Raw genomic sequence first — 25,289 nt, forward strand, 5'->3', positions numbered from 1 at the left:
CGTGTTGCTTCAGAAAATGTATTTTTAATCGCATTTCTATCCTATCTATCCGTGATTGTAAATTACGCCTTCCTGCCGACATTGCACGACGAGGTTGCTGACTTGGCGCTTCCTCCCTGTATTGCAGGTGGTTTTCTCCAGCGGGGGCCTCTGCACACTCGCGCGTGCACGCGCGCACACGTGGGCATAAAAAGGTTATTTTCGGTTCGATTACATTTAGGCAGTCCTCTGAATTATGCAGCTGCACAGGATGGAAATTGAATCATAGGATGAGAAGTGATGATGGCTAATACAAATTACAGTCATAGTAATACAGCCCTTAAAAAAAATTTTTTTACTGTAATGATAAAATAGCCATCACCAAAGAATCTTTTAAACAGCTGAAATTATTATAAATCTAAAACAGTAAAGTTTAATAGAAGACTAAACAAAAATCTGCAAGGATTTGCCACAACTGTGCACAGGTTGTCCAAGAAAAGCCACCCCAGCGAATAAAATGTAGAAATATAATTGTGATACAATTAAAAAGAAATGGAAAATGTTTCTTTAAATTCACACTGCGAAGAACATTTTTCAAAATTTGACCAAGTTCAAATGCAAATGATTGCAGATTATTCCAAACTTTATTCTTCACATCTTCATCCTGCTAATCATCTGTGGAATAAAGAAATAATTTAAATGATAATTTAAACCAAGTTCAAAGACACACAATACAACATTCCAGAAGTATGCTGTCATTTAGACTCAATAGCTTTATTTCACCTAACCTGTGAACATTTACGGAACACACACTACGATAATGTGAAAACCTCCAAGGCACCACAGTAAAGAACCCAGAACACACCACCAGATACCATATATTACCTTCTGTTTCCTTTAAAGGTTTCCAAAAAGTGGTTCTTTTTTAATAGATACACATTCCTGTAAAAAAATAAATAAATAAATAAATGTATTGATCAATTATTAAGATATATTAAAGGCATTACTCTAATTTCTTCAATTCATTTATGGAAAAACATTTTGTCAAAATTCACAGCAAGATTTGATACAATCAATCAACAACCAAATTCAAAATTAACTTCTGATTTCATCTAACATCTAACAGCAGAACCCAAGGTTGAGAATATTGAATTCTGCTCATCAATGTCCCTTTCCAAAGTGGCATAAAGAACATAAGATGTATTATTTTACAGCTGTATTACTGAAGAATTTCTGAAAGGATTTTTGAGAGGTAGCTGATAACATCCACACATGTTCTGCTACTGATGCTTCTGTTCATGTGTGGTGGACAACATTTTAGTTCCACATCAATAATAATTCATCAATGTTGATGCAGGTCCTCCTACAATATATTATCTATATAATCTTGTTATAAACATACTTAAAGCCACTTTTAGAGAACATACTGGCCAACCTTATGCAAATGTGAAACTGGAGGAATGCCTGTAGCTGTTTACCTTGCAAGCGCTAGCCGTCAGCCTGGGAGACTTTGCTGTCTTACTACTGGTTGCCCACAGAGAATTTTTCTGGCCTTTAGGTGCCAACTGGGGAGACTTCCCCTTTCTGCCTGCTCGTCCCACTGCAGTATGAGTGTTCTTTGTAGGCACATTTTCCTGACCCCTGTTCTGAGCATTTGACGTCTTGGTGCCTTTACAAGGAGATTTGCGGGTGGAGCTTCGCAGTTTGTTCAATCCTTTCCTTAGGTAGCTGCTGTTCTTAGGGGTGTTATCAATAGTAAACATCGTAGATTGCCTCCTCTCAGCCTAAAAGATGATATAAACAATGCATAACAACAAAAACTTGGGCAGGATAAACTAAACCAACCAATAGAGTTCTGAAATGAGAGGATGATGTGATGCAGAGTGTCCCCAGAAGTGAGAGTGGTTGATTGGTGCCGATTTTATCAAACATGTTTGTATAAACAAGGTCAGTTGAAGGTGAAAGTGTAGCCCAACAGCACAGAAGGTTGGTGTGAAGGAAGACTCTGGTCATGAGGTGAATTCAGAGAACAAAGGCAGAGCAGAGGACTGAAATGGTTTGGATATGTCCAGAGAATGGACAGGTAATACATTGGTAAAAGAATGCTAATGATGGGACCGGCAGGACTAGATATATGTTGATGCAGTTAGACAGGATATGTTAGTTGATGCAGAGGATGGGGGAAGAGGACAGGCAAGGAGGATTCTTTGTGCTGAGGGGAAAGCCAAAACAAGATACATATATCATGCATCTTTAATGCAAACACTTACTAGAGACAGGTTGGGATGGAGCAAAGCATTGGATGGTCCACTGAGCACATTCTTGTTTTTAGGTGTGAGTGGATGGGGGAAGCAGCCCGCCTTTCCCTTCTTCTGTTAAAAACAGAGGAAAATCACTAGGAGACACTTCTATTTTACATCACAGATGCTTTCCTTGTTTGTGATGGCAATGTGATGGTATAAGTTCAATAAAAAAGCCATTCTGCTGCTTTGGAACTAGTTGTAGAAAGATGGACGGAATGCAGCTGCAGTCCTGAGGATGTTCACTGCAGCAGCAAAACTTCCTGTGTCAGTGGGCTGAGTGGGAGGTATATGTACCTCAGGTGACCTTTGAAGAAAAGGTGCCAACGATGAAGACCTCTTTGTGTCTTTTGGGCTTCTCAGCTGAGTTTTTGGGGCTCCTGGCATCAATGACAGACGATGAGAACGAGTATTGGCAGAGTTTGCCATCAGGGGAGAAAGAGGATGGGAAGAGAGCGAGTGTTGCAGTTGGCTGGGCATCATGGATGCGCGGCGAATTGTGTCAGCTGGATCACCGGTACGAAGTTCTTCATCTGTGAAAACGAATGCGTGGCAACTGCCCGTCTAGAAAAACAGGACAAAGGTTAAAAAAAAAACAAAAAAAAAACAACTTTAGTATTAATTTGCGAGCTCAATGCCTTTGTTTATTCAAGTGACTAGAGCTGGCTAGTATACTGATTTCCTGACTCATACCAGTATATTTTTGAAAGTGGTATGAAGCTGCAACAAAACCACCATACCGGTCAGACTGTTAAGTGTTTTATTATTATTATTACTTCTATTATGTCACCCACACCGCTGTTTTTGGATCAGGTGCTCAGGGCCTCAGGACTGCACCCCATGTGTTCATGCGCACTTCCTGATCATAGTACAACAAAGCTTCAAAACTATTGTTACGTCGGGAGAAGATAACAATTATGACGGGCTCCATCTGTGCTGAAAATTTCCGTCTTATTGTTGAACTAAATTAGTGGATTCGTATTAACATTTTTCTTGCAGTATGTGCAGATGAAACCATAGGCTGTGCTATCAAGGGCTAACAAAGCAACAGCCCGGTAAAATCTGTGCCAACAGCTTGATGAGCCAAAGCCCCATAGCTCGATCATTTGGCTGTATTTTAGATACAGAATTATAGAAAAGGAGTGGCAGGACACAATATGAAAGACACAAAATAAAGACTTGAATTTGTCAGGTTAAATTTTCCCTACTAGGAATGTTGATTAGGAACAGCACAGAAGTTTCCCCATTTAAATCTGATGGCATGTTAAGCTGCAGTTCTGCGTTTTTAAACCGGTTCACATCGAATGTTTACATTTCAAGAGCTGGTTAATTACAAGTTCGTGCAAATATTACCCAGTTCTATACCATATAACCCTAACCTAATGATATGGCACATGGATTTAACCCATACCGCCCAGCCTTACAAGTGACCCTTTCTCCTCACATCAAACTCTACAGGGTAGCTGCTTTTTAGATGAGGAAGACAGGCTTTGTTCCTGGCCTGCAGCTCAGCAATCCTCATCCAGTCTTCAGGTGCACCATCGGGCTCATTCTCTGCTCCAACACAGAATGTCCCAGTAGCTGAAAGACATAAATGTAATAAATGTGTTAACCTTAAGTTCCTGTGATTCAACAGATACCCAAGGTTTAGTTTTGGAAAATCAATAGATAGGTAGTCCAAACGTCACACATTCAGAGAAGCTAAAGCAGATCAGTCCCCAATCAGAGAACAGCATTACTTGCAGGCCCCATTTGAAAATGTACGTTAGCCATGCATCTGAAATTCCTTGCTGGTTTTTAGACATTTTTGTTTGAGGATTTGACTCCATTTTGATTATATCTACCAATAGACCAACCTCTAAAAAAGCTCTAAAAGTTGAATATAAGGGAGGTTGCTGCAGCTACTTCATATGGGCTTTAAAGTAAATAAAAACAGAAGTATTTTGTGGAGAAATAATCTGGATTTACTGGCCCAAGAACAAGGTTGGGCAAAACATCAGATTTAGAAACGCATTGCTGGAAATGTCAGCTGCTTTTCTTGCCACTTAGTGGAATTTACTTACACTTTGAATAAACTGCACTCCGCCTGTAACCTGGAAGACCAATTAGCCGATCACTAGTGGGGGTCTCTGGAGTATTCTGGAGGAGAAAAGGACGAGTCAAACATTTTGCGATGTTTGAATGTGATTTACTTATTGACATGGAGCAACTCAATTGCCTCCTGATCTTAGTTGTCAACTCTAAATTGGTTTTAGATTAAAGAAATAACATTTACAAAATATTTTCAAGAAGTAATACTGAGTGTATGGGTATACAGGGAATGCACTGGCATATGTTGTCTCTCACCTTGGTCATGGTGATGCTAATCACCTGTGTGGTTCTGCGCCGCTTGACTAATGAAGCTGGACTTTCCCTTCCTGAAACAAATTCCCTTTTGTTCTCTTTAGCGCTTCTGTAACAAAAAGGGAAGGACAATCTTAATTTGCATAATGTCATTTCTGATGAGGATGCGTTCCTAAACTCTGACACTTCTCGAAGTACTTTTCATATACATAAAACTGGCAAGAATAGAACCGTACACCTCAGAATGAGGCTGAAAACCTCAGTGCATCCAGGACTGGTAGGCCGGACTAGAGGACTACAGTGTTGTCAGAATGTCCAAATGGTTGTCTTCTTAGATCGTTGGGTCATAGTAGCAAGTTGAAAGCTTCTCACCACATTAATAATTCGAGGACCGATTATTAACTCCACTGTTTCATAGTAGGCAAGTAGGAATCTAAATACTAATGTAGCTTTAATAGAAGCTGGAAATGTTCAGGGGTGTCAGAAGATCATTTGCAGCTGAACAAATCTAATAAATACTTGGAAAAGACGGTATTAAAAAGGAAGTTCAGAAGAGTCAACTTGCGAAGAGATAAGACTTTAAGCCTACCTGTTGTTTATAGGGGTGAAGTAAAGCGTTTCTAGTGACTCGGCACCTAACGCTCTGCATTTTGCCGCCAGTCGTTCAGAACTATGGATGAGAGGTGTGCTGGACTCATCAGGTGTGGAGAAATGTCTTCAAAGAAAAAAATATTGCAGTTAATGAAATAATTATATCCTTGTGTTTTGTACTGTGTAGTCAACCTTGTCTATTAAATCATTACTTGAAGTTTTAGTATTTTCATCCAAATGTGCGTCACCTTGCATTGTTCAGAGAGTCTTCCAAAGAGCTTTGGCCCAGGCTGTCAGAGCTGATGGTCCTCTTTTCACGCAGGCTACTGTGAACACCGAGACTTGACTTGTACATTCCATCTGAGCTTAAAGACCGTTGTGAACTTTTTCCCTGGCCTACAATCTCATTCTGTGCCCGCAGTTTCTGATCAGCAGAGGCCAACTGAAAATAAGGATGACGAAAAAACCAATTACAATCAAAGATTTAAAAGGCAGGGGAAACCTAAAAACAATTGGACTACATATATACCTGCACCTCCAGACTGGCCACCAGGCTAAGGAGTTCCTTCTCATTGGTTTGAGCCTTGTCCAGATCAAGTTGAAGCACTTTGTTGTCTGTCAAGGCTGCCTGTAATTGACTCTCTTTTAGTGCCAAGGACTGTTTGATTTCAGTTACTTCTTCTTGGCTTTCTTGGAGAAGTTGCTTCTTTTTATTGTAGTGACTTACTGCCTTCTCCATCTTTGGGATGAAAATAACAAAAAAAAGAGACAGTATTAATCATTTTAAATTACTTTTAAATAAACAAGATCAAGTTCAAGGAGAACACAAAAAAGTTAAATATGTGTAGATATGACATGTAACAATCAGCCAAGATTTGAGATTTTATTTTGTCAGGTGTTTGTATTATAGACACTATATACATATCACATACTGCCAAGCAATACCGACCTGAGCCTTGTAGTGCTCTGCAGTCTTGGCCTGGATGAGTGTGTCCTTCTGGAGGATCAAAGCTTCCAGTTGGTTTTCAAGAGCTCTTCGTTCCTTTTCTGCCTGGCCAACTCTGACCATCAGTATCTCTTTATCCTTGTGAGTAGCAAGCTGCAGATCGCATGTAGCTTTTTTCTCTGCCTTTGCTGAGGTGAGCTGCTGCTGCAAAATGCCCAGTTGCTGGGCAGAGTCTCTCTTCATTTGAAGGAGCTCCTGCTCTTTAGCCACCAGTTTCTGAGACGCTGTTTCAACCTGCTCATTAATTTGCTGGATTTTCTGTTGAAGAATCTGGATGTGTTTGGAGTGCTCTTCCTTTAACACATGCACCACATGAGCTTGCGCTGCCAGCTCCTCCTTGAGAGCCTTTATGTTTCCATCTTTTTCCTTCATAACTATGTTGAGAGCAGAAAGTTGGCTCTGAAAAAACAGCAGGCTCTCCTCGCTTTTAAGATGGAGATGCGTTCTCTCATTCATCTCTTTTTTTTCCTCAATTTGTTCTTCTTGTGAAAGAATTTGCATCTCCACCTCATCGAGTTTCTCTTGGAGCCTTTGGACCATTTCCCTCAGTTGAGTGTTTTCTTTTTCTTTTAGAAAGAAGAGATGCTCTTTGGATTTCAAATCCTCCTCTTGACACAACACCGACTGCTTGGAACAAGGAGTTCTCAATGGTGTCATTTGTTCCGCCAGAACGCTTGTCTCCATTACAGGAGCCGTCAGACATTTGGCTTTACTTTCTTCCTGAGAAGTTTCCAGGACCCGAGCCAACAGAAGAAGTTTATCCTCCTGCTCTACTGCGCTCTTCACTGATTCATTAAGCATTTTTATTTGATCTGTGAGAGTTTGCATCTCGGCACTTGTCATTTCCGACTCCTTGCTTTGTTCAGATTGTATCATGTCAATCTCTCTCTCTTTGGTTTGAAGCTTCTCCTTCAGTAGAGTAACACCATCTTCAAGAACTGAATTGTGCTTCTTAAGTTCTTCAGTCTGCAAAATATGTTCTTGTTCTTGCATGAGGAGCACTGCTTCTTTTGCCCGAGTCCACTTCCTGTTGATTCCAAGCAAACCTTTTATACTTTTTATCCAAATGGTCAAACATTCAATCTCTTGCTGGAGCAATTCCCAATTAACAGAAGTAGAGGTTTTGAGCAAAGTGAGGTCCTTTTTGTTGGCACCAATTTCTGCCATTAACCTTTTGATTTCACCTTGAGAGGTCTCTATTTTCTTGATGTGGAATTCCATATCATGTGTGCCATGCAGATTTTGTTCAAACTCATTTTCTTTGGACTTAAAAGTGTTATCATCATCCTTCCATGGGGACAACAGGCACACAATCTGCTCATCTAATTGGAGGATATTTTGATGTAGTAAATCCAAATGAGTAGAATTTGTACTAGATAGTTGTATCATTTGCTCCTCTTTAGAGTCCTTTGTCAAACTTTTTACTTCTTCGGCAGCCATGAGCTGTTGCTGCAAGAGCTCCTTCTGATAAAAGCGGTCGCGCTCTTGCTTGGCCATCGCATCTCCTTTGGTCTGAAACTCTTTCTGGGTGAGATCCAGAGAGTTGCCAATAGTTTGCATTTGTTTATTGAGGCTGTCAATTTCCTGCTGTACCAATTCAGAATGTGAAGCATTTGCAGTCTTCGGCAACAATATCTGCTCCTCCTCAGAAATATTTGCATCTAGCACCTCAACCTCTTGGCGAGATGATCCCATCTGCGCCTGGAGCACCTCCATGTCCCTTGAGGCCCAAAGCTTTTGTTCAAGGAACACATTTTCTTTGGTCTGCATGTTTTTCTCAGCATTCGTTAGTGAGAACCGAAGAAACTGAATCTGATTCTGTAAATCGTTGATCTCTTCGTTAAACTTTTGAGACTGCTCAAAACGTTGTTTGTGCAATGTGGTTATTTGATGCTCTCGTGCAACCAGTTGCTCCTTCATGGCCCTCATCTCATTTTCAGAGGTCGAGAGTTGTTCCTGTAGAAGCTGTATTTGATCGGCGCTCTCTTTCTCCTGCTTTCCAAGCTTGACTTTCTCATGCTGAAGTTGTTCTTCTGCTTTTCTGAGATGGTTATTTAAAATTTCCAGTTGGTCTTTTAGTACTTCAAACTCTTTCTCCAGTGACACAATGTGGCAAGAGCTGTCGTTCTGGAGAATAGCAAGCTGATCATTTTTGAGATCTCTCTCTTTTTCCAACTTCTGAACATCCTTTTCACAGGCAGCAATCTGTTTCTGGAGTAGCTGCTGCTGTTGGACATTCACTCTTTGTGTTTCAATCACAAGATTGTGCTTGTTTTGAATTTCTTGTTCAGCCTGTTTGAGAGACAGTTTAAGGTTTTCTACCTGGACCATAAATAATTGGATTTGGCTCTCGAGCAATTGTTGCTCATTACATTTCTCAAGAGTCAATGAGGCAAGCATATCATCTTTGTTCTGAAGTTCCTTTTGATTTCTTTTAGAGTTTTCTTCAAGAGTGTCCATTTCTTCTCTAAGGCTGGTCATTTGTTTGTCTTTAACAATCAGGAGAGAACTCAGAGCAGAGAACTTTGCATTGAGATCTTTCATATTTTCCTCTTTCTCTGTGAGCTCCTGTTGTAAGTTGTTTAACTTTTCCTCCTTTTCTTCCATTAAGCGTCTAGTCCGAATCTCCTGTTGACCCAGGAGATCCTTCTGATGGGTCAGTTGATCTTGACACTCGACAAGCTGCTGTGTTTTAGCTTGTATGCACAATTCAGCCTCATTTAAGGAGCAAACTGCTCTCTCCAGTTCATTTTTCAAATTCCTCATTTCAGTTTCAAATATTTCTCTCTGAAAACCAAAGACCAACAGATAAGTTGAACTAATAATAAACAAACACTCATAAAGATAATGATACTTAAACCCTGCTGGACTTTACCTCCATTATGGGCCCCATATTCTCTCCCACTTCTTCCTTAGAGATAGAGTTTAGTTCATCTTCCAAACTGGAGATCTTTCCCTGGAGGATCTCTATTTCTTCAGCCAGTAACTCCTATTAAATCAGAGTAACTTATTTGCCAGAAGGATCAACTACTCAATAAAGTCATTTAAAATGTGAATGAATTTCACTTGGCAAATATTTTGATGAACTCTGCATTAAATATTAAATTTTTGGCTTTTAATTTTTTCCCCACTTTTGACCATTACCATAATGTATCTGACAAAATGGGGTTTTTTCCCCTGCAAATGCAAATATAGAAGATTAAGTGTTTTCGTGTCATCTTTTTTTTTATAGATTTCATTATATTAAATTAACTACAATTAACTATGTGTCCAATTGCTTCCAACTGGGTGCAATCACAACACTTTAAGGATTCAACTAATCCAAATGAAATTGTGATGACATGTGCACAAATATTCTATTTTCATATACCTTTTGAGTAGTGACTTGGTTGAGGTTGCATTCCAGGCGACTCGTTTTGTCTTTCCACTCCTTCTCAGCAGATGCTTGGTTTCCTGTGAGGCTGCGAACCTCTGCCTCAAAAATGGCCAACTGTAAGCGTACCGTCCTCACCTGCACAAATGTACAAAGCCTTCAATTTTAAAGTGAATGTTAATGTAAAACATGAGAGAAAGTAATGCAAGCATCATTACCTGGGAACTCAGGATACTGTTCTCTTCAGTTAGCTCATCCATTTTGTGTTCCAGAAGTGAGGAGGTGCTCTTGGCCTCCTTATTCTCCTTTAATATTTCATGAAGACGCATTTGTAACCTACACATTGGCAAATGGGACACATGACACAAATCAGTCCAATGAATTATTGGCTGAGATGAGAATGAAAGCATTTTGGTAAAAAAAATAATTTCATACTTCTTAAGCATCAGATCATATAAGACAATATAGTACCTGAGAATGGCTTTAATTTATTTACTAAGCCCATTTCTTCCAATATTATAGGTAGAGCAATATCATCCTGCTTTAAACAAAAGACATGGGGACACCTGGGGACAAAACCCTCAGGCTTAAAACTACAGCTACAGCTTAGCCTCTTACTCCCACGCAACAGTAGTTTCAACTCACAAGATCTCATTGTGCATTCCTAAATATTCCATATGATTTACAACTAATAAGCTTGGACCCTTTTAAAACACAACAGTAAAATAAAAACGGTTTAGGAAACTTACACTTTGTTCTTGTTCTCAAGATCTGTAATTTGTTCTCTGATCGCTTGCTCTCCATTAATTTGCTCTTTTTTTAGCTTATCTAGACAGTGCTGCAGTTGGTTGATATGAGTCTCTAAGAAAAAGCATAAACCAATGTGGTCAAATTAGGTGAACAAAAGAACCTTTGTTAAAACAGAAACCTTTGTTATGCAGGGCACCTCTCGCTGGTAACAGTGATCACAGTAAAACTAGAAATCAATGCTAAATGCAATAAATACAGAAATGTGGCACATAAAAATATATGTATACATGTTAGATCTAAAACACTAGTGCCAAAGGTGTAAGATCTGTTACCTTTCTGTGCAATGACACTGAGCTTACTGGAAAGCTCTCTCTCCAACCCATCTCTGTAGTCTCTTTCGTTCATCATCTGTCGTTGCAGTTTCCTCACCTGAAATTTTGGTGTGTTCATAATATCCTGTAGAGGTGAACTGCTGGGAGGGCATGTATATAAATTCAAATAAAGTGTTATATAGATACATAGAGGGGGAGATGCGCGCGCGCGCGCGCACACACACACACACATTATAATATATACATATTATAAGCATTATAAGCATATATACATAAATATAGAATAAAATTACAACATAAACATTACACAATTATTGTTGAGTAGGTTTGGATGAATTATAGAGTCTGATCACACACACACACACACACACACACACACCACACACACACACAACACACACACACACACACACACACACACACACACACACACACACACAACACACACACACACACACCTGAATGAGGAAGAAGCAACAGGTTGCAGTTCAACAAATGAAACTTCCTTCCGTTTGCTTCGGTGCCGGAAGATTGGAGAGTTTTCCTCTGAGAATGATGATACGGTTGAAATGTTTGAACTTGAAGTGATTCCTGAATTCTCAAATACATCAGAGCCAAGGGGCAAATCTGAAATTGACAATGAGATATGGTAAGCAGAGGAAACTCTCTTCTATGGAAATTTAGGATGAATTAAAGATGTATTCAAAGTGATGACTAACATTTCCTTGCCAAGTGTCCATCCAGTCCATTGGCCAGAAAAACACAACCTTCACTCTCCATCACAAAGGAGCTAGTCAGGTTTGCTATCTCCTTCTAAATAAATAAATAATATTTACATAAAATAATGCAATGTAACATAACAGATATAAAGATCTGGCACCAAATTTGAAAGCATTCTCTTACCTCCATGTCACAGTCCAACTTCTTTAAGCTGCAGCACTCACTCATTATGTCTTGATAGACAAGTAACAAAAGAACCTGTCAAGATCACAAAGGAGCAGTCGGTGGGCCCATTTGTATTTACAGACATTATGTAATGCATTTTTATTCTAATACCTTTGCAACTTCCACGGTGACATTGATGCCATCTTTTATGTTGCTCCATGACAACGGTGTGCCTTTACTTGCATTAAATCTACAGTCTCCTCATAAAGAAAAGAGAAAGATGAGTATTTCTTGAGACTATTTGTGAAATAAACTTGCTGAATGTTGGTTGGTGACATATTTCTATATACTTTCAACCTATATAAAAATATAGACTAAAGTCTGCGCCAAATACCAGGTGTTTCGATACCATTGTAGTCATTTATATATCGAATGGTCATACATCTAGATGGAGTCGACAACAGAAAACCATTTCTGAAAATTTTGGAAAAGCAAAACTTACTTTCCAGAAAATCAGCAACAAGCCTGAAGCGATCCTCCACAGAATTACTAAATGATGAGATGGGTTCTTGTTTCCTTAAAGGACGTGAAAGTGAATAAAGACTTAAAAGCAGACCAACTTAATTTAGTTATACCCTTTAGGTTCTAAAATGAGCTACTAATACAATTCACACAACCAAATGTTATGTAGTTACCAAATGTTACATACTTACAGCATATAAACAACTTTCAATAAAACTGTTCCATCTTGAAAATCGTTGACATTAAGATCTTGGTCGCACAATTTTAAGCTGTTAACCTGCATAAATGCAGCAGTATCATTAGGTGAATCAAAAACAACAGCGATAATGGAGAAACCACCACTTACCCAGCTGAGAAGAGCCTTAACACCCAAATTGATTTTGGTCATTTTGGATTACCCTTTAGCCTAAAGAGATTTCAACCTGGAAGGTAACAACCTAAAGTGTAACCACCAAGGTCAATCTAACGAAAGTAACATGCTTCAAAACAACTACGTACGTTTATGGGATTCTTTCAATTCAACCTTCCAAGAATAAGTAGATCTGCAGTTTCTCCTCTGGTATGCGAACGAAAATTCTGAACAGACGCTTTCCTTTTACGTTGAAAACACGGCCACGAACAAAAACGGCTCTCCGAGACTTACCAAAATTCAAATAGACGACGGGTTATTGAAGCAGCCAATCCGGGAAGGTGAATCAAAATGGTGGACGTGGGTTGGTTTACAATCCGGAAATATTTAGCCCATTTTTCCTGTTATTACGCAACAAAAATCACAAAACACTGCTACAATGAGTGGAATTCCAGACATTATTGGAAATATCGTAAATCAATAAAAAAAAATCACAACCAGATAGTAACATGAAAACAATATAAGCATAAAGAGAGTAACATTATACGATGTCCTAAAGCTGTGATAAATTCAAATTGGTTGCCACAGTGAGTTAATCTTTTAAAAGAAAACACACACAAAGAGGCATAGTCACATGGTTTGAGCTCCAGCACTAGCACTAGCATTGGAACTGCCACTAGCACTGGCACTACCACAATTACTGGAACTGTCACTGGCATGAGCACTAGCACTCAAAATGATAGCACTGGCACAAACAGTGGCATTAGCACTAGCACTACCACAGGCACTAGCACTAGTCTTGAAAGTGGCACTAGCACTGGCACAAACACTGGCACTGGCATTAGTGATGGTACCATGAGTGATCTTTTTTTGTCAATACCTGTCAGAACTCTAGCTGCAGCATTTTGGACTAGCTGGAGGCTTCTTAAAGAGTTGTTTGGACATCCACATAATAATGAATGACAATAGTCCAGCCTGGAAGCAACAAATGCATGGACTAACTTTTCAGCATCATGCTGCATCAGTACTTTACTGATCTTTTCAATATTACTCAAGTGAAAAAAGGCACTTATAGAGACTGTTTTAATGTATGAGTTAAATGACAGCTCTTTGTCAAAAGTTACTCTAAGATTCCTCACAGAGAGATTAGATTCTAAGGAAATATCATCTAGAGTGGTAATGTGATCTAATCTATCCATGAGAGGTTCGGGACCAAACACCATGAACACAGTTTTTCCTGAGTTAAGGAGAAGGAAATTTGAAGACATCCAAGACTTTATGTCTTTAAGACAGGCCTGAAGCTTCACTTACTGCTCCGTTTCCTCTGGTTTCATGGATAAATATAGCAGAGTGTCATCAGCATAACAATAAAAATGTATTCCATGCTGCTGAAAAATGTTTCCTCAGGGAAGCATGTACAAGGTGAAAAGGATTGGTTCAAGTACAGAACCTTGTGGAACTCCATGGCTAACCCTAATGTATGAAGTGAGAACTCCATGGACATGGGAAAACTGGTATCTATCTGATAAATATAATCTAAACCAGTCTGTTGCTGTCCCTTTAATCCCAATGACATCTTCCAGTCTTTGTAACAGGATGCTGTGATCAACTTTATCAAAAGCAGCACTGAGATCCAGCAGAACCAGCATATAAACCAGTGATCTAAAGCTATAAGAAGATGATTAGTAACTTTAATAACTGCTGTTTCTGTGCAGAGGTGAGCTCTAAAGCCTGACTGAAACATCTCAAACAGGCTGTTCTTTGTGCTCAAGTATTTGAGTCACCACCTTCTCAAGAATTTTAGAGGTAAAAGGAAGGTTGGATATCAGACAATAATTTGCTAGCACATCAGGATCCAGTGATGGTTTTTTAAGAAACAGTTTAATCACTGCCACCTTGTAGGACTGGGGTACATAGCCTGTCACTAAAGAACAACTGATGTGGTCAAGAATAGAGCTGCCTATCATTGGTAAAACTTCCTTCAACAAGTGTGTTGGGATGGGATCTAAAAGACACATGGTGTACTTGGATTTCTGAATTAGTGAAGACACCTCAGAAAAATATTAGGGGTGAAGGAGTTTAAGGAATCGTTGGAGATCCCATATGTTCCCACAGTCAGCACATCTGGTGATGGTCTAGTAGCTGTTGGAATGGTCTGATTAGCTTTTTCTCTGATAGCTAGAACTTTATCAGTGAAGTCCTGGTCCCTGGTGCCTGGTCCCAGTGCCGAAGAAGACCCATCCTGTGGCACCGAGTGACTACAGGCCAATAGCACTGACCTCCCACATTATGAAGGTCATGGAGCGGCTGGTGCTGTCACACCTCAGACCTCTGGTGAGCCCCTTTCAAGACCCTCTGCAGTTTGCCTATCAGCCCAAGGTGGGGGTTGATGACGCAGTGATATACTTGCTACAGAGGGCTTACTCCTCCTTGGACAGACTAAACACCACAGTGCGGGTCATGTTCTCTGACTTCTCTTCTGCCTTCAACACCATCCAGCCAAGACTGCTGAGGGCTAAGTTGGAGAACATGCAGATGGATGCTCCCTTGTTTCTTGGATCGAGGACTACCTGACAGGTCGACCACAGTTTGTGAGACTGCGGAGCTGTGTGTCCGACCCCCTGACGAGCAACACAGGGGCTCCGCAAGGAACTGTGCTCTCCCCCTTTTTGTTCACCACCTACACAGCTGACTTCCAGTACCACTCTGAGACAAGTCATCTCCAGAAGTACTCGGATGACACAGTCATAGTTGGATGTGTGAAGAATGGACAAGAGGATGAATACAGGGACCTTGTGGAGAGTTTTGTTAGGTGGAGCAGGGAAAACCTTCTGCAGCTCAATGTGACCAAGACGAAGGAGATGGTGGTGGATTTCAGTAAAAGCAAGTCCCCACCCTCCCCAGTCTGCATTAGTGGGAAAGAAGTGGAAATAGTCACAACTTACAGGTTCCTGGGTGTTCAGCTGGACAATAAACTGGAGTGGTCCACAAACACCGATGCTGTCTACAAGAAGGCCATGAGCAGACTCTATTTCCTCAGGAGACTCAGGTCCTTCAGTGTTTGCAGCAGGATGCTCCACATGTTCTACCAGTGTGTCATGGCTAGCACCATCTTCTTTGCTGTAGTGTGCTGGGGTGCAGGCATTACAGCAAAGGATGCCAACAGACTTAACAAACTCATTAAAAAGGCAGGGTCTGTTGTTGGCTGTAAACTTGCAAACTTGGACGAGGTGGTGAGGGACAGGATGGTGCTGAAATTGCGGACAATCATGGACAGTCCCTCCCACCCCCCCATAACACCGTGGACAAACTGAGAAGCAGCTTCAGCAACAGACTCCTGCAGCCTCACTGCTCTAAGGAACGGTACAGGAAGTCATTCCTGCCGTCTGCCATCAGACTCCATAATTCATCCAAACCTACTCAACAATAATTGTGTAATGTTTATGTTGTAATTGTATTTCTATTTTATTCTATATTTATGTATATATGCTTATAATGCTTATAATATGTATATATTATAATATGTATGTGTGTGTGTGTGTGTGTGTGCGTGCGTGTGTGTGTGTGTGTGTGTATATATATATGCTTATAATATATGCTGTATATATGCTTATAACGTTCTAATCTTATTTGTATTTATTTATTCTGTTTCTATACTTTGTAAATACAAAACCTAGTCTACAGTTATATTAATCCACGTTAGGCTGCTACTACAATTCAATTTCCCTATGGGGATGAATAAAGTACATCTTGAATCTTGAATCTTAACCACTAAGGGAATAAGGTATATGTGGATCTAAAATAGTGTGACTCTTGGTTAATGTGGCCACAGTGCTGAAATGAACTCTGGTGTTATTCTGGTTTTTGCCAATTAAAAAAGAAAAAGAAGCTGTTCTAGCCTTATGGAGAGCCTTTTTTATTAACTACCAGACAAGTCTTTAGCAGCTAAATGGTAGGTATCTATTTTACAAGAAAACCATTTTCTTTCTCGTCTTCGTGCTTTCTGCTTAAGGGTCCTAATGTGTGAATTACACCAGGGGGCACACTTCCTCTGATTTACTATTTTCTTTTTCGAGGGGGCAACAGTATCAAGCGTGATTTTCAGTGAGGCTGCTGTACCTTCAGTAACAGAGGTGACCTCGGCAAGGCAAATATTATAATGATTGATTCCTGGAGAAACACATAGTGGTCCTGGGATTAGCACAGGGATCGCTTCCTTAAACTTAGCTAAAGCATTATCTGAAAGACATCTGCTATGGTAAGATTGTGTTTTGAATATAGAAGAATCCTTAGTCATAAATGTAAAAGTGATCAAAGAATGATCTGACAGGCTGACAGGCTGTCATTAATCATCCCATTAATGACATAGTCCAAGATGGGGCTTTCCTTGAATGCAGACAACAGTTCCAATCACTCTCATTTATGAACTACCTTTACTGTTTGTTGTTCACAGATCTGAGACATTTAGTGTTTTTTGACCTGGACCTGGTCTTAATTCTATTCATGTTGACTTTTATTGGAAATGAAATTCACAACAGTGCTCAAGTTTAACGGGAAAGGATTCCAGAGGGAGTAGCTATGATGTGGAATGCAAAAATATAACCAGTTGGTTAATGTTATTAGATTGGGAGCTGTCTGGGACTGAAATCTTCTGTAAGGAAAATACAATTATTTGAAATGTTTACACTACGTGTGAGTGATTCTAAGTGAGAAAGAGTACTTGAGTAGATTGCCATTTATTAATCTTTCATTCAGGACAATTCTACCAGTTGCATCTTTGTTGTGAATCTTCATCTATGACACGAATACTGATATAACTGATGCCAACCCTTTATTTAATTGTCTCCAGGCCAGGTGCTCATCTCCGCCCTCGACTTTGTAGTGTGAGACTCAGCCTCAGAGTGTGGCCCAGTGGTAGGTAACCAGTTAAGGACTCAGCACACAGCCCAAGAAGAAGTCGCTGCTGAGGCGAGGAGATGTGGGGTCCAAACGTGACCCTTTGGGAGTGGTCAGAAAGATGTTCTCTGATCCAGAGACAGGTGGAGTGAGATAGGCCCAGGTCAGGCAGTCTTGTCACCAGTCTGACGGGAATGATGGCAGAGAAGAAATGGACCACTTCTTGTCAAAGTGACAGGTTGACCTTTCCCTGAACCCGCCCACATCTGTTCCCCCCCCCCCCCCCACCTCCCTTCCCCGCCTCCCGCCATTTTTTAAAAGGGTGGATCCCCCACCCGCCCCCACCTCCACCCTCCTCCCGAGGAGGGTGGATCCCCCCCCCCACCCCGCCTTTCTCGCTTGCTCATCTGTTTTTAATAAGGGCAATAGTTACAACACAGTGACAAAACAATTTTGCCATAGTCCTGGCATAGCCATCCGTGGACAACATGAGTAGTTCTACATCCTTGATTGGTGAGACGGCTGTGACCGTTATAAGAGAATTGTGTGGAAAAGTAGTTGAAAAATCCACGGTGTTTGTACAGCGTTCTCAGGCGTCACCTTGTGAGCCTTTGCAGCAAGAATGGTCTTTGGAGCCTTATAGTCAAACAGGGAGTTTTGGGTATGTGTTCCGTTACAAGACGGGGGAGCTGATTCTCTATCAGCGGGAAGAATCTTCCAGTGAGGGGCCTATGTTGTCGGCTACGATGTCTTCCAATGACTGGGGTGTGTTGAAACTGATCAAACCGAGAATGGTGTGTGTGACTGAAGAAGGCTGTGAAGAAAGAAACAACACAGAACAGAAACCTTCCACAGAACAAACATTTGTGAAACAGTTGTGAAAACTAGAGAAGAGAAAACTATTGGAGAAAGTTAGACTGTTAGAACCCTAACACTGTGGTTCAGAAGAAAAGAGAAAAGAGTTGGTGGCCTCAAGTAAGAAATTTAGGGGCCTACGTTGTCTTCCGGTGTCCGAGGTGTGTAACTGAAGAAGCTTAAATCCCGTGGAGACCTGGAGGCCCTCCTGGAGAAAAACATTCTTAACATGAGTTATATCGCCTGAACCTGTTGTTTGGTAGAGTTCCCGTGTAGGGATGTATCCCCATGGGACCAGTTGGTCCACCGGGGCAATCGTCAATATCAGACTTTTCGGCGCCAATCAACTTTTTTTTTTTTTTTCCTTCTCGCCAAGCATTGTAAAGCGAATATATACATGATCATCTCACAGTCATTAGCTCAGTCCTCCAGAACTTCATCGGAAGCTTCACCGTCTGCGAGCGCGTGTAACAAACAAAGATAGCTGCAAAGATGACTACCGGTAAGCCTCAAATTCTTCCCAAACTTTTTCTCTGTAGTTTTCTAAATAGTTTTAGAAAACTATTAATGAATGAACTATTAATGATTAACTACTATTTACGAATAACTGTGTTTTAGAAGTTACAGTAGAGGTTCACCATATGCCAATTTATACTGGTAAGCAATCCGTGATCTTTTTAACCTGAAAGTTGTTCTATTTTTATTCTAGATTTTTAAGTGTAATTTTCTGTATCTTTAAAGTCAGCGCCGATGAGTTTGAAGGAATAACCCTCACGCAAACAGACGTTGGTATTTTACATACAGTTTTTTTTTGTTTTGTTTTGTTTTGTTTTTTATGAACAGCTCAGTTGTTCATAGATTGCTGAAATATAACTTTTTATGATACATTTTTCAGATCTGTTAGCCAGGGCTGAAAGATTGGTATCCGAAGACAACCAAGAAACTGAAAAAGCAGTAAAAGCATTGTTGTGTTCTGAAACCCCACTCCCCGTGCAGGGGACAAATTGCTGTGTAACTGAAATTGGTGAAATTGAGATTGAGAGGGAAACCTCGACACTTCAACACGGGACTGACTCAAGTAAGCAGACGAACAAACTCTCCAGAAGACGTGTGAGACAGCCAGGAGGACCGAAGTCGACTGTACAAGGTAATATATTTATCTGTGATTAGAAGTATATACAAAATATGTGCCGTTTTGATGATTTGTATTTTAACGATTTTCCCCTCTGTCTAAACAGAACCATCAAAACAGAACCTTCAAACGTGCGCCTCTCTGAGCACTGTGACTCCCACGGCCTTTCCACCCTCCCGTGAACCTTCTGCCCCTGCGAGGAGACGTAGAATACGGCAAGCGTGTACCACTCTGACCCCTGTACTTACAGCGGCACCAGATCCTTTCGAACCTGCGAGGCCGATAAGGAGACGTAGGAACCAGAGACACAAGTCTAACATTGTCAGGAGATTGTTTGATGGTATATGTTATACTATATCTTCTTGACTAATAATAATAATAATATATAAAAAAAAATAATAACTCATCTCTCATCTAATTACAGATTCAGGGTTGAGATTAAACGAGAGCGTTCCTGAACCGTCCTTCGACAGGGTGGAAGCGGATACAGGCTGCTACATTCATTCCCAACACCCCCAAGACATGGTAGTGCTGGAGATTTTCAATAATGTCATACGGTATATTGTTTCCTCCAATTGTAACCAAAGGTGTACTAAAACAGTGTTGAAAAAGCTGTAATTTTTTTTCCTTTTTCTGTCTTTTGTTTAAGATATGGATGAGAATTTCAATGTTGAATATTTTAATCAAGTACCGAATGCTTTACAAATAGCTGTTGATCAATTAAGTGATGAGGATTTCAATGTTGAATATTTTAATCAAGTACCGATTGTTTTACAAATAGCTGTTGATCAATTAAGTGATGAGGATTTCAATGTTGAATATTTTAATCAAGTACCGAATGCTTTACAAATAGCTGTTGATCAATTAAGTGAAATTCCAATCTCCATTCCAATAAATTTACAATTTACAGAGCAAAATGAAAACGTCCTAGAACTTGACACCTTACGACTCATAAATGATGCCCTCGAAAACCTTAATGCAGTTAATGCAGTAGAGTTTGAAAATCATTCTCCTTCATCAGCTCTCCACACGCAAAGTGATCATGTCTTACACGCGGTAACAATCAGATCAGAGACGGATTCAGCAGAGACACAAGAAGGGGGGTCAGAGAGCAGCCCCTCAGCCCTTACACACATGGCCCCCCCTAAACTTTCTCCTCAGCAAGGGGGAGGAGGGCTAGGAGAAAATCCATCCGATCTCTCTCCTGAGCGGGGTGAGAGGTTTTTTAATGATTTTAACACATGGAGAACAAGACGCTCCTTTAACATTCCCACTCGGGGAAATGTGCCTGACATTGCAACATTCTATCGAGATGTAACAGGGGTTATCAGCGAATTGGTGGATGTTGCCAGACGACATAGTAGTCGCAATGATTTAATACAGTTGGAGGTGGTGGGTGAAAACGTACACAATCATGTTACAGTTGCTGTGGATGAACAAGGTGAAAATATTCTACCGGCTTTTAATGGAATGCTAGATCGGATTGTGCAGTCAAACGGTATCATTTCAGCGGATGAGAATATAGAATTCATCCTTCACGTGGTGCAGAACCCAGGAGGAGGTGCCAAACGTAAGATGGAGAAAACTCTAGACTGTGAAATCATTGACAAAAAAAGACGTCACTTATTTATCGTAGACAACAGAGACAACCAGCTTTGCTTCGCCATCAGTCTAGCTCACGTTATCTACCCGAAACTTACTGAAAGAGAATGCCTTGATATTGCGAGGAAGTTGCAGCATCAGGCTGGTTTAAATGATGAGACCCCCGTCACTTTCAGTGACATTGGTAAATTTGAAAATATTTTGGGGCGTAAAATTGTTGTGTTTTACAGAACATGCCACAGTAAACCCCTCTCACATTATGAGACAAAATTCTCTGATCGTTCCAATCAGTTGTTTCTCTTTTTACTACAAAATCACTATTATGGGATAAAAAATCTCAAAGCCTTCCTGGGGTCGTCAGTCTGTAATTATTGTTACAAGACTTTTAAGCACCCCTATACCCACTTTTGTAAAGGTTACTGCGCAGTGTGCAACGATCCTGCCTGCCCCACAGAGGGGTTCAACACAGTGGTTTGCTCTGACTGTAACAGAACGTGTCGCTCACCCTCTTGTTTCACCAGACACAAATTGGTCGGTTCAAGCAGAAAGTCCAGCCTCTGCGACCAAATCAAAAAATGCGCACGATGCGAACTATACTACAGTGTCAATTTGTCGTTAGACGATGCAAAGCATCGCTGTGCGGTGAAAAAATGTAAAATCTGTGGTGAAAAACTGCAGAGCGACTCTAAAGTCGATCATAGTTGTTACATTCCTACCCTCCAACCAGACATCTCACATCCTGATTTGGTTTTTTATGATTTTGAAACATTTGTGGGTCAAAATGGAGAGCATGTTCCTTTTTTAGTGCATACAAAAACATCCAAAGGTGAAGAGAAGGCGTTTTATGGTCTTGACTGTGCTAAAATGTTTATTTTGCATTTCAGGAAGCCACGATACAAACAGAACATCTTTATAGCCCATAATGCCAAGGGGTTTGACAGTTATCTGGTGTTAAAAGGTATGTTGGAACTGGATGTGACGCCACAACAGATTCTGATGAACGGGAGTAAAATCCTCAGTTTTGAGGAATCCCATTATGGTCTCAAATTCATAGATTCCCTGTCATTTCTCCCCATGCGTCTCAGCGCTATGCCCAAAGCCTTAGGATTCACTGACAAGACCAAGGGGTATTTCCCACACAAATTTAGCTCAGAAATTCACCTCAATTACGTGGGGCCCTATCCCGTTCCGTCCGACTACGACGTAGATCGCATGACGGTGCGCGAACGGGAAGAATTTGACCCGTGGTACAACGAGGTCAGCCGAGGTACCTTTGACTTCAAAAAGGAGGCCTCGCTGTACTGCAAAAATGATGTTGACATTCTCACCCAGGGCAGTCTTAATTTTAGAGATCAGTTCCTAGGTGAGACGGGGGTAGACCCTTTTGGTTCTATCGCCATAGCCGGAGCCTGTATGAAGGTGTTTCGCACCAATTATCTGACTCCTAACACTCTGGCTATCCCCTGCCCTCACAACTATTTGAATCAGAGCAAAAGATTCTCTAGCGCATCGGTTCAATGGTTAGAATGGTTGATGCACAAAGAAAAAATCTTTATACAGCATGCTCTAAACATGGGTGAAAAACAGATTGGTGCATTTTTCGTAGACGGATATGCTGAGATTGACGGTGTAAAACATGTCTGGGAATTTCATGGATGTTTTTACCACGGCTGTCCCAGTTGCTTTGATCCCACAGTACAGTGCGATATGAGAGGCGTCACCTTTGGTGAACTGCACTACAAAAGTGAGAAGAGGGTGAGTGAGCTACAGACCACACATGGGGTTTGTGTTGTAGTCATGAGAGAACACACGTGGAACCAGATGAAAACAACATGCACGGAGGTTAAAGAATTTCTCCGTTGCTTTAACGCTCCTGAGCCTCTCAACCCCCGAAAAGCACTTTTCGGAGTGTGAGGATGAAGTTTTGATCACCCGCGCTGTTCGTTCAGTAGACTCAGAGCAACCACGCAAACAACTGGAGTCCTTTGCAAAGGGGGAGCCGAGCAGCAGTTCAAGCTTCCTCTGTCAACTCCGTCCGTCTGCTGCTCGCTCACCTCTTTTATTGGTGCAAACAGAATGGGTGTCTAAACAGGATCTCGTAATTCATTGTCTTCTGACATCTTTACAAACTTCTCTAATCCTGACCAACAGGATACGTCTGAGTGCTGAGCTTGATTGTAAGCAGCTTCAGCACTTTTACGACACTCTCATGTTCTTCTTTTCCTATCAACATTCCTCAACACTCAAAGTCTACATACATTAGCATTTAAAGATAATACTAATAACAACAATAACAATAATCCTTCTCACAGGAGGTAGAACGAGCGCTTTAAAACTGCGACACACGGCAGCGCCCGATGAAACCATCCACTATGTTGATGTCACCTCACTGTACCCGTTTGTCAACAGTACTTGCTCTTACCCCCTTGGTCACCCCGTGATCATCTACAAAGATTTCGAGGACCCACGCAGCTACTACGGCTTCATCAGAGCCACTGTGTATCCTCCTCGAGGTCTTTTATTCCCCGTGTTACCGCACAAAAGTGAGGGAGGTAAATTACTCTTTACACTGTGTCGCACCTGTGCCGAAACTAACAATGAGGGTGGCCCCTGCGAACACGACGATGAGGGCAGAGCTCTGACGGGGGTCTGGGTCACCGTTGAATTCATCAAAGCTCTGGATGTGGGGTACAGGGTGGGTAAAATTACAGAAGTCTGGCACTTTGACAAGAGCAGCGACACTGTGTTTACCGACTACATACACACCTTTTTGAAAGGAAAGCAGGAAGCCTCGGGTTACCCCGCTGAGGCGACGGACCGAGAGAGCAGGGAAAAATACATCAGGGACTATCAGGAGCATCAGGGCATTCTTTTAGATGCTGGCAAAATCCAGACCAATCCTGTGAAAAGACAGGTTGCTAAATTGTGTCTCAACAGTTTGTGGGGAAAGTTTGCACAGAGAGATAATTTGTTTAAAACCACCATTGTCTCAGATCCTAAAGAATTCTTTAGTTACATGTTTTCAGGTAAATACAAAGTCGAATACTTTTCCGTTCTCCACAGCAACAGAGCTCTCATCAGGTGGAAATACACCGACGGGTACGTTCAACCCCCAGGTAAACAGAGTAATGTTTTTATTGCAGCATTCACCACAGCACACGCACGACTGAAGCTGTACAGTTATCTGGAAAAACTACAAGACAGAGTGTTTTACATCGACACAGATAGTTTAATCTATCTGGTCAAAGAGGGTGAGAAACCTCTAGAGCTGCTGGGTAAATATTTAGGTGACCTGACGGATGAACTGGATGGTGACAGCATTCAAGAGTTTGCAGCGGCGGGTCCCAAGAGTTACGCGTACCAAACACGAAATAAAAAGAAAGTCGTCATGCGTGTGAAAGGTATCACTCAGACCCGGGAATTTGTGTGAGGTGTGAGCTTTGACAGTGTCAGAGAGCTGGTGGAGGGTTACCTGAGTAATAAACAAGAGGGGAAACACGATCGAGATCCGTCAACACAGCATCAGACGTGATAAAAAGGGTTTCGCATTGAGAAATGTGTCATTTGATAAAAAATTTAGGGTGGTGTATGACAAAAGACGACTCTTTGCTGACGGAACAACTCTGCCTTTCGGGTATTAGAAATGCAGGAAATTGAATTTGATCCTAGGTTTATCTTTCCTTTTTCTTGTTTAATCGTGGGTCCGAGCGGGTGTGGAAAGACCTATTTTGTAAAAAATGTATTGGAAAACTGTGACCACCTGACAAGTGGAGAAAAATCGTTGAAAAGTAACCTGAAGATGAAAGATTGTTAGTAATTTATATCAAAAACTGAAAACCTGTGGAACGTCCTGAAAGGTAAGAAAGGTCAAAGGAAAAGGGAAATAAAAGATCGTGTGAAAGAGAGACGAGCAGAATGATGAAAGTAAAAAGTGGAAGTAAAGTTTATAACGCTGTTATAAGGTTGATTTAAAAGAGAACAACAAGTAAAGGAACAAAGGGGGAAGTAAAAGAAAGAAAAAGGGGGAATAAAGGAGGTAAGACGAAGAAGACGAAAAGAGGAAAAAACAATGAAGTGTCAAAGAGAAAATGATGTAAAAAATAAAATTAAAGAGATCGTGGTTTATCGAAAAAATAAATATTTGTCAAAAATTATTATATAAATGTGTACCTGACAATAGTGTGTATTATACCTCTTTTCAACTCTGTACACTGAACTGCAAACGATGATTAAAAACATTAAATTTGTCAAAGGTCTGCCAAGATTCTTTTGAAGAGGAAACACTGTTTCTCCTGAATCAAAAGCATTGATTATTTTGGACGATGTTATTTTTCAAGCCTCTGACCATCCTGAAGTGGTAAAGATTTTTACACA

At 40.8% G+C, this 25,289-nt stretch overlaps 1 protein-coding gene across 6 annotated transcripts; it reads right to left on the reverse strand.

Moving 5' to 3' along the window:
- Positions 1 to 4: 4 nt before the first annotated feature.
- On the reverse strand, positions 5 to 13,113 carry numa1 (nuclear mitotic apparatus protein 1). Of its 6 annotated transcripts, XM_057050628.1 has the most exons (25): positions 12,580 to 13,111; positions 12,428 to 12,503; positions 12,273 to 12,358; positions 12,062 to 12,135; positions 11,731 to 11,819; positions 11,578 to 11,652; positions 11,394 to 11,487; positions 11,133 to 11,301; positions 10,675 to 10,814; positions 10,342 to 10,453; positions 9,811 to 9,928; positions 9,590 to 9,730; positions 9,095 to 9,208; positions 6,163 to 9,006; positions 5,743 to 5,952; positions 5,462 to 5,655; positions 5,212 to 5,337; positions 4,626 to 4,731; positions 4,343 to 4,418; positions 3,724 to 3,860; positions 2,577 to 2,843; positions 2,250 to 2,351; positions 1,458 to 1,763; positions 865 to 921; positions 5 to 654 (listed from the first exon to the last, which is right to left on the reverse strand). In XM_057050628.1, the coding sequence occupies exons 2-24, from the start codon at positions 12,467 to 12,469 to the stop codon at positions 877 to 879; spliced, it is 5,667 nt and encodes a 1,888-aa protein (XP_056906608.1). In that variant the 5' UTR covers positions 12,470 to 12,503; positions 12,580 to 13,111; the 3' UTR covers positions 5 to 654; positions 865 to 876. The 6 variants fall into 6 exon arrangements, with proteins under 6 accessions (XP_056906608.1, XP_056906611.1, XP_056906610.1 ...); XM_057050631.1 differs by having other exon boundaries at positions 2,250 to 2,348; positions 12,428 to 13,113; XM_057050630.1 differs by having other exon boundaries at positions 11,731 to 11,816; positions 12,428 to 13,112.
- Between the last annotated feature and the right edge of the window lie 12,176 nt (positions 13,114 to 25,289).

The sequence above is a fragment of the Takifugu flavidus genome, chromosome 12, assembly GCF_003711565.1.
Source record: "Takifugu flavidus isolate HTHZ2018 chromosome 12, ASM371156v2, whole genome shotgun sequence".
NCBI lineage: Eukaryota > Metazoa > Chordata > Actinopteri > Tetraodontiformes > Tetraodontidae > Takifugu > Takifugu flavidus.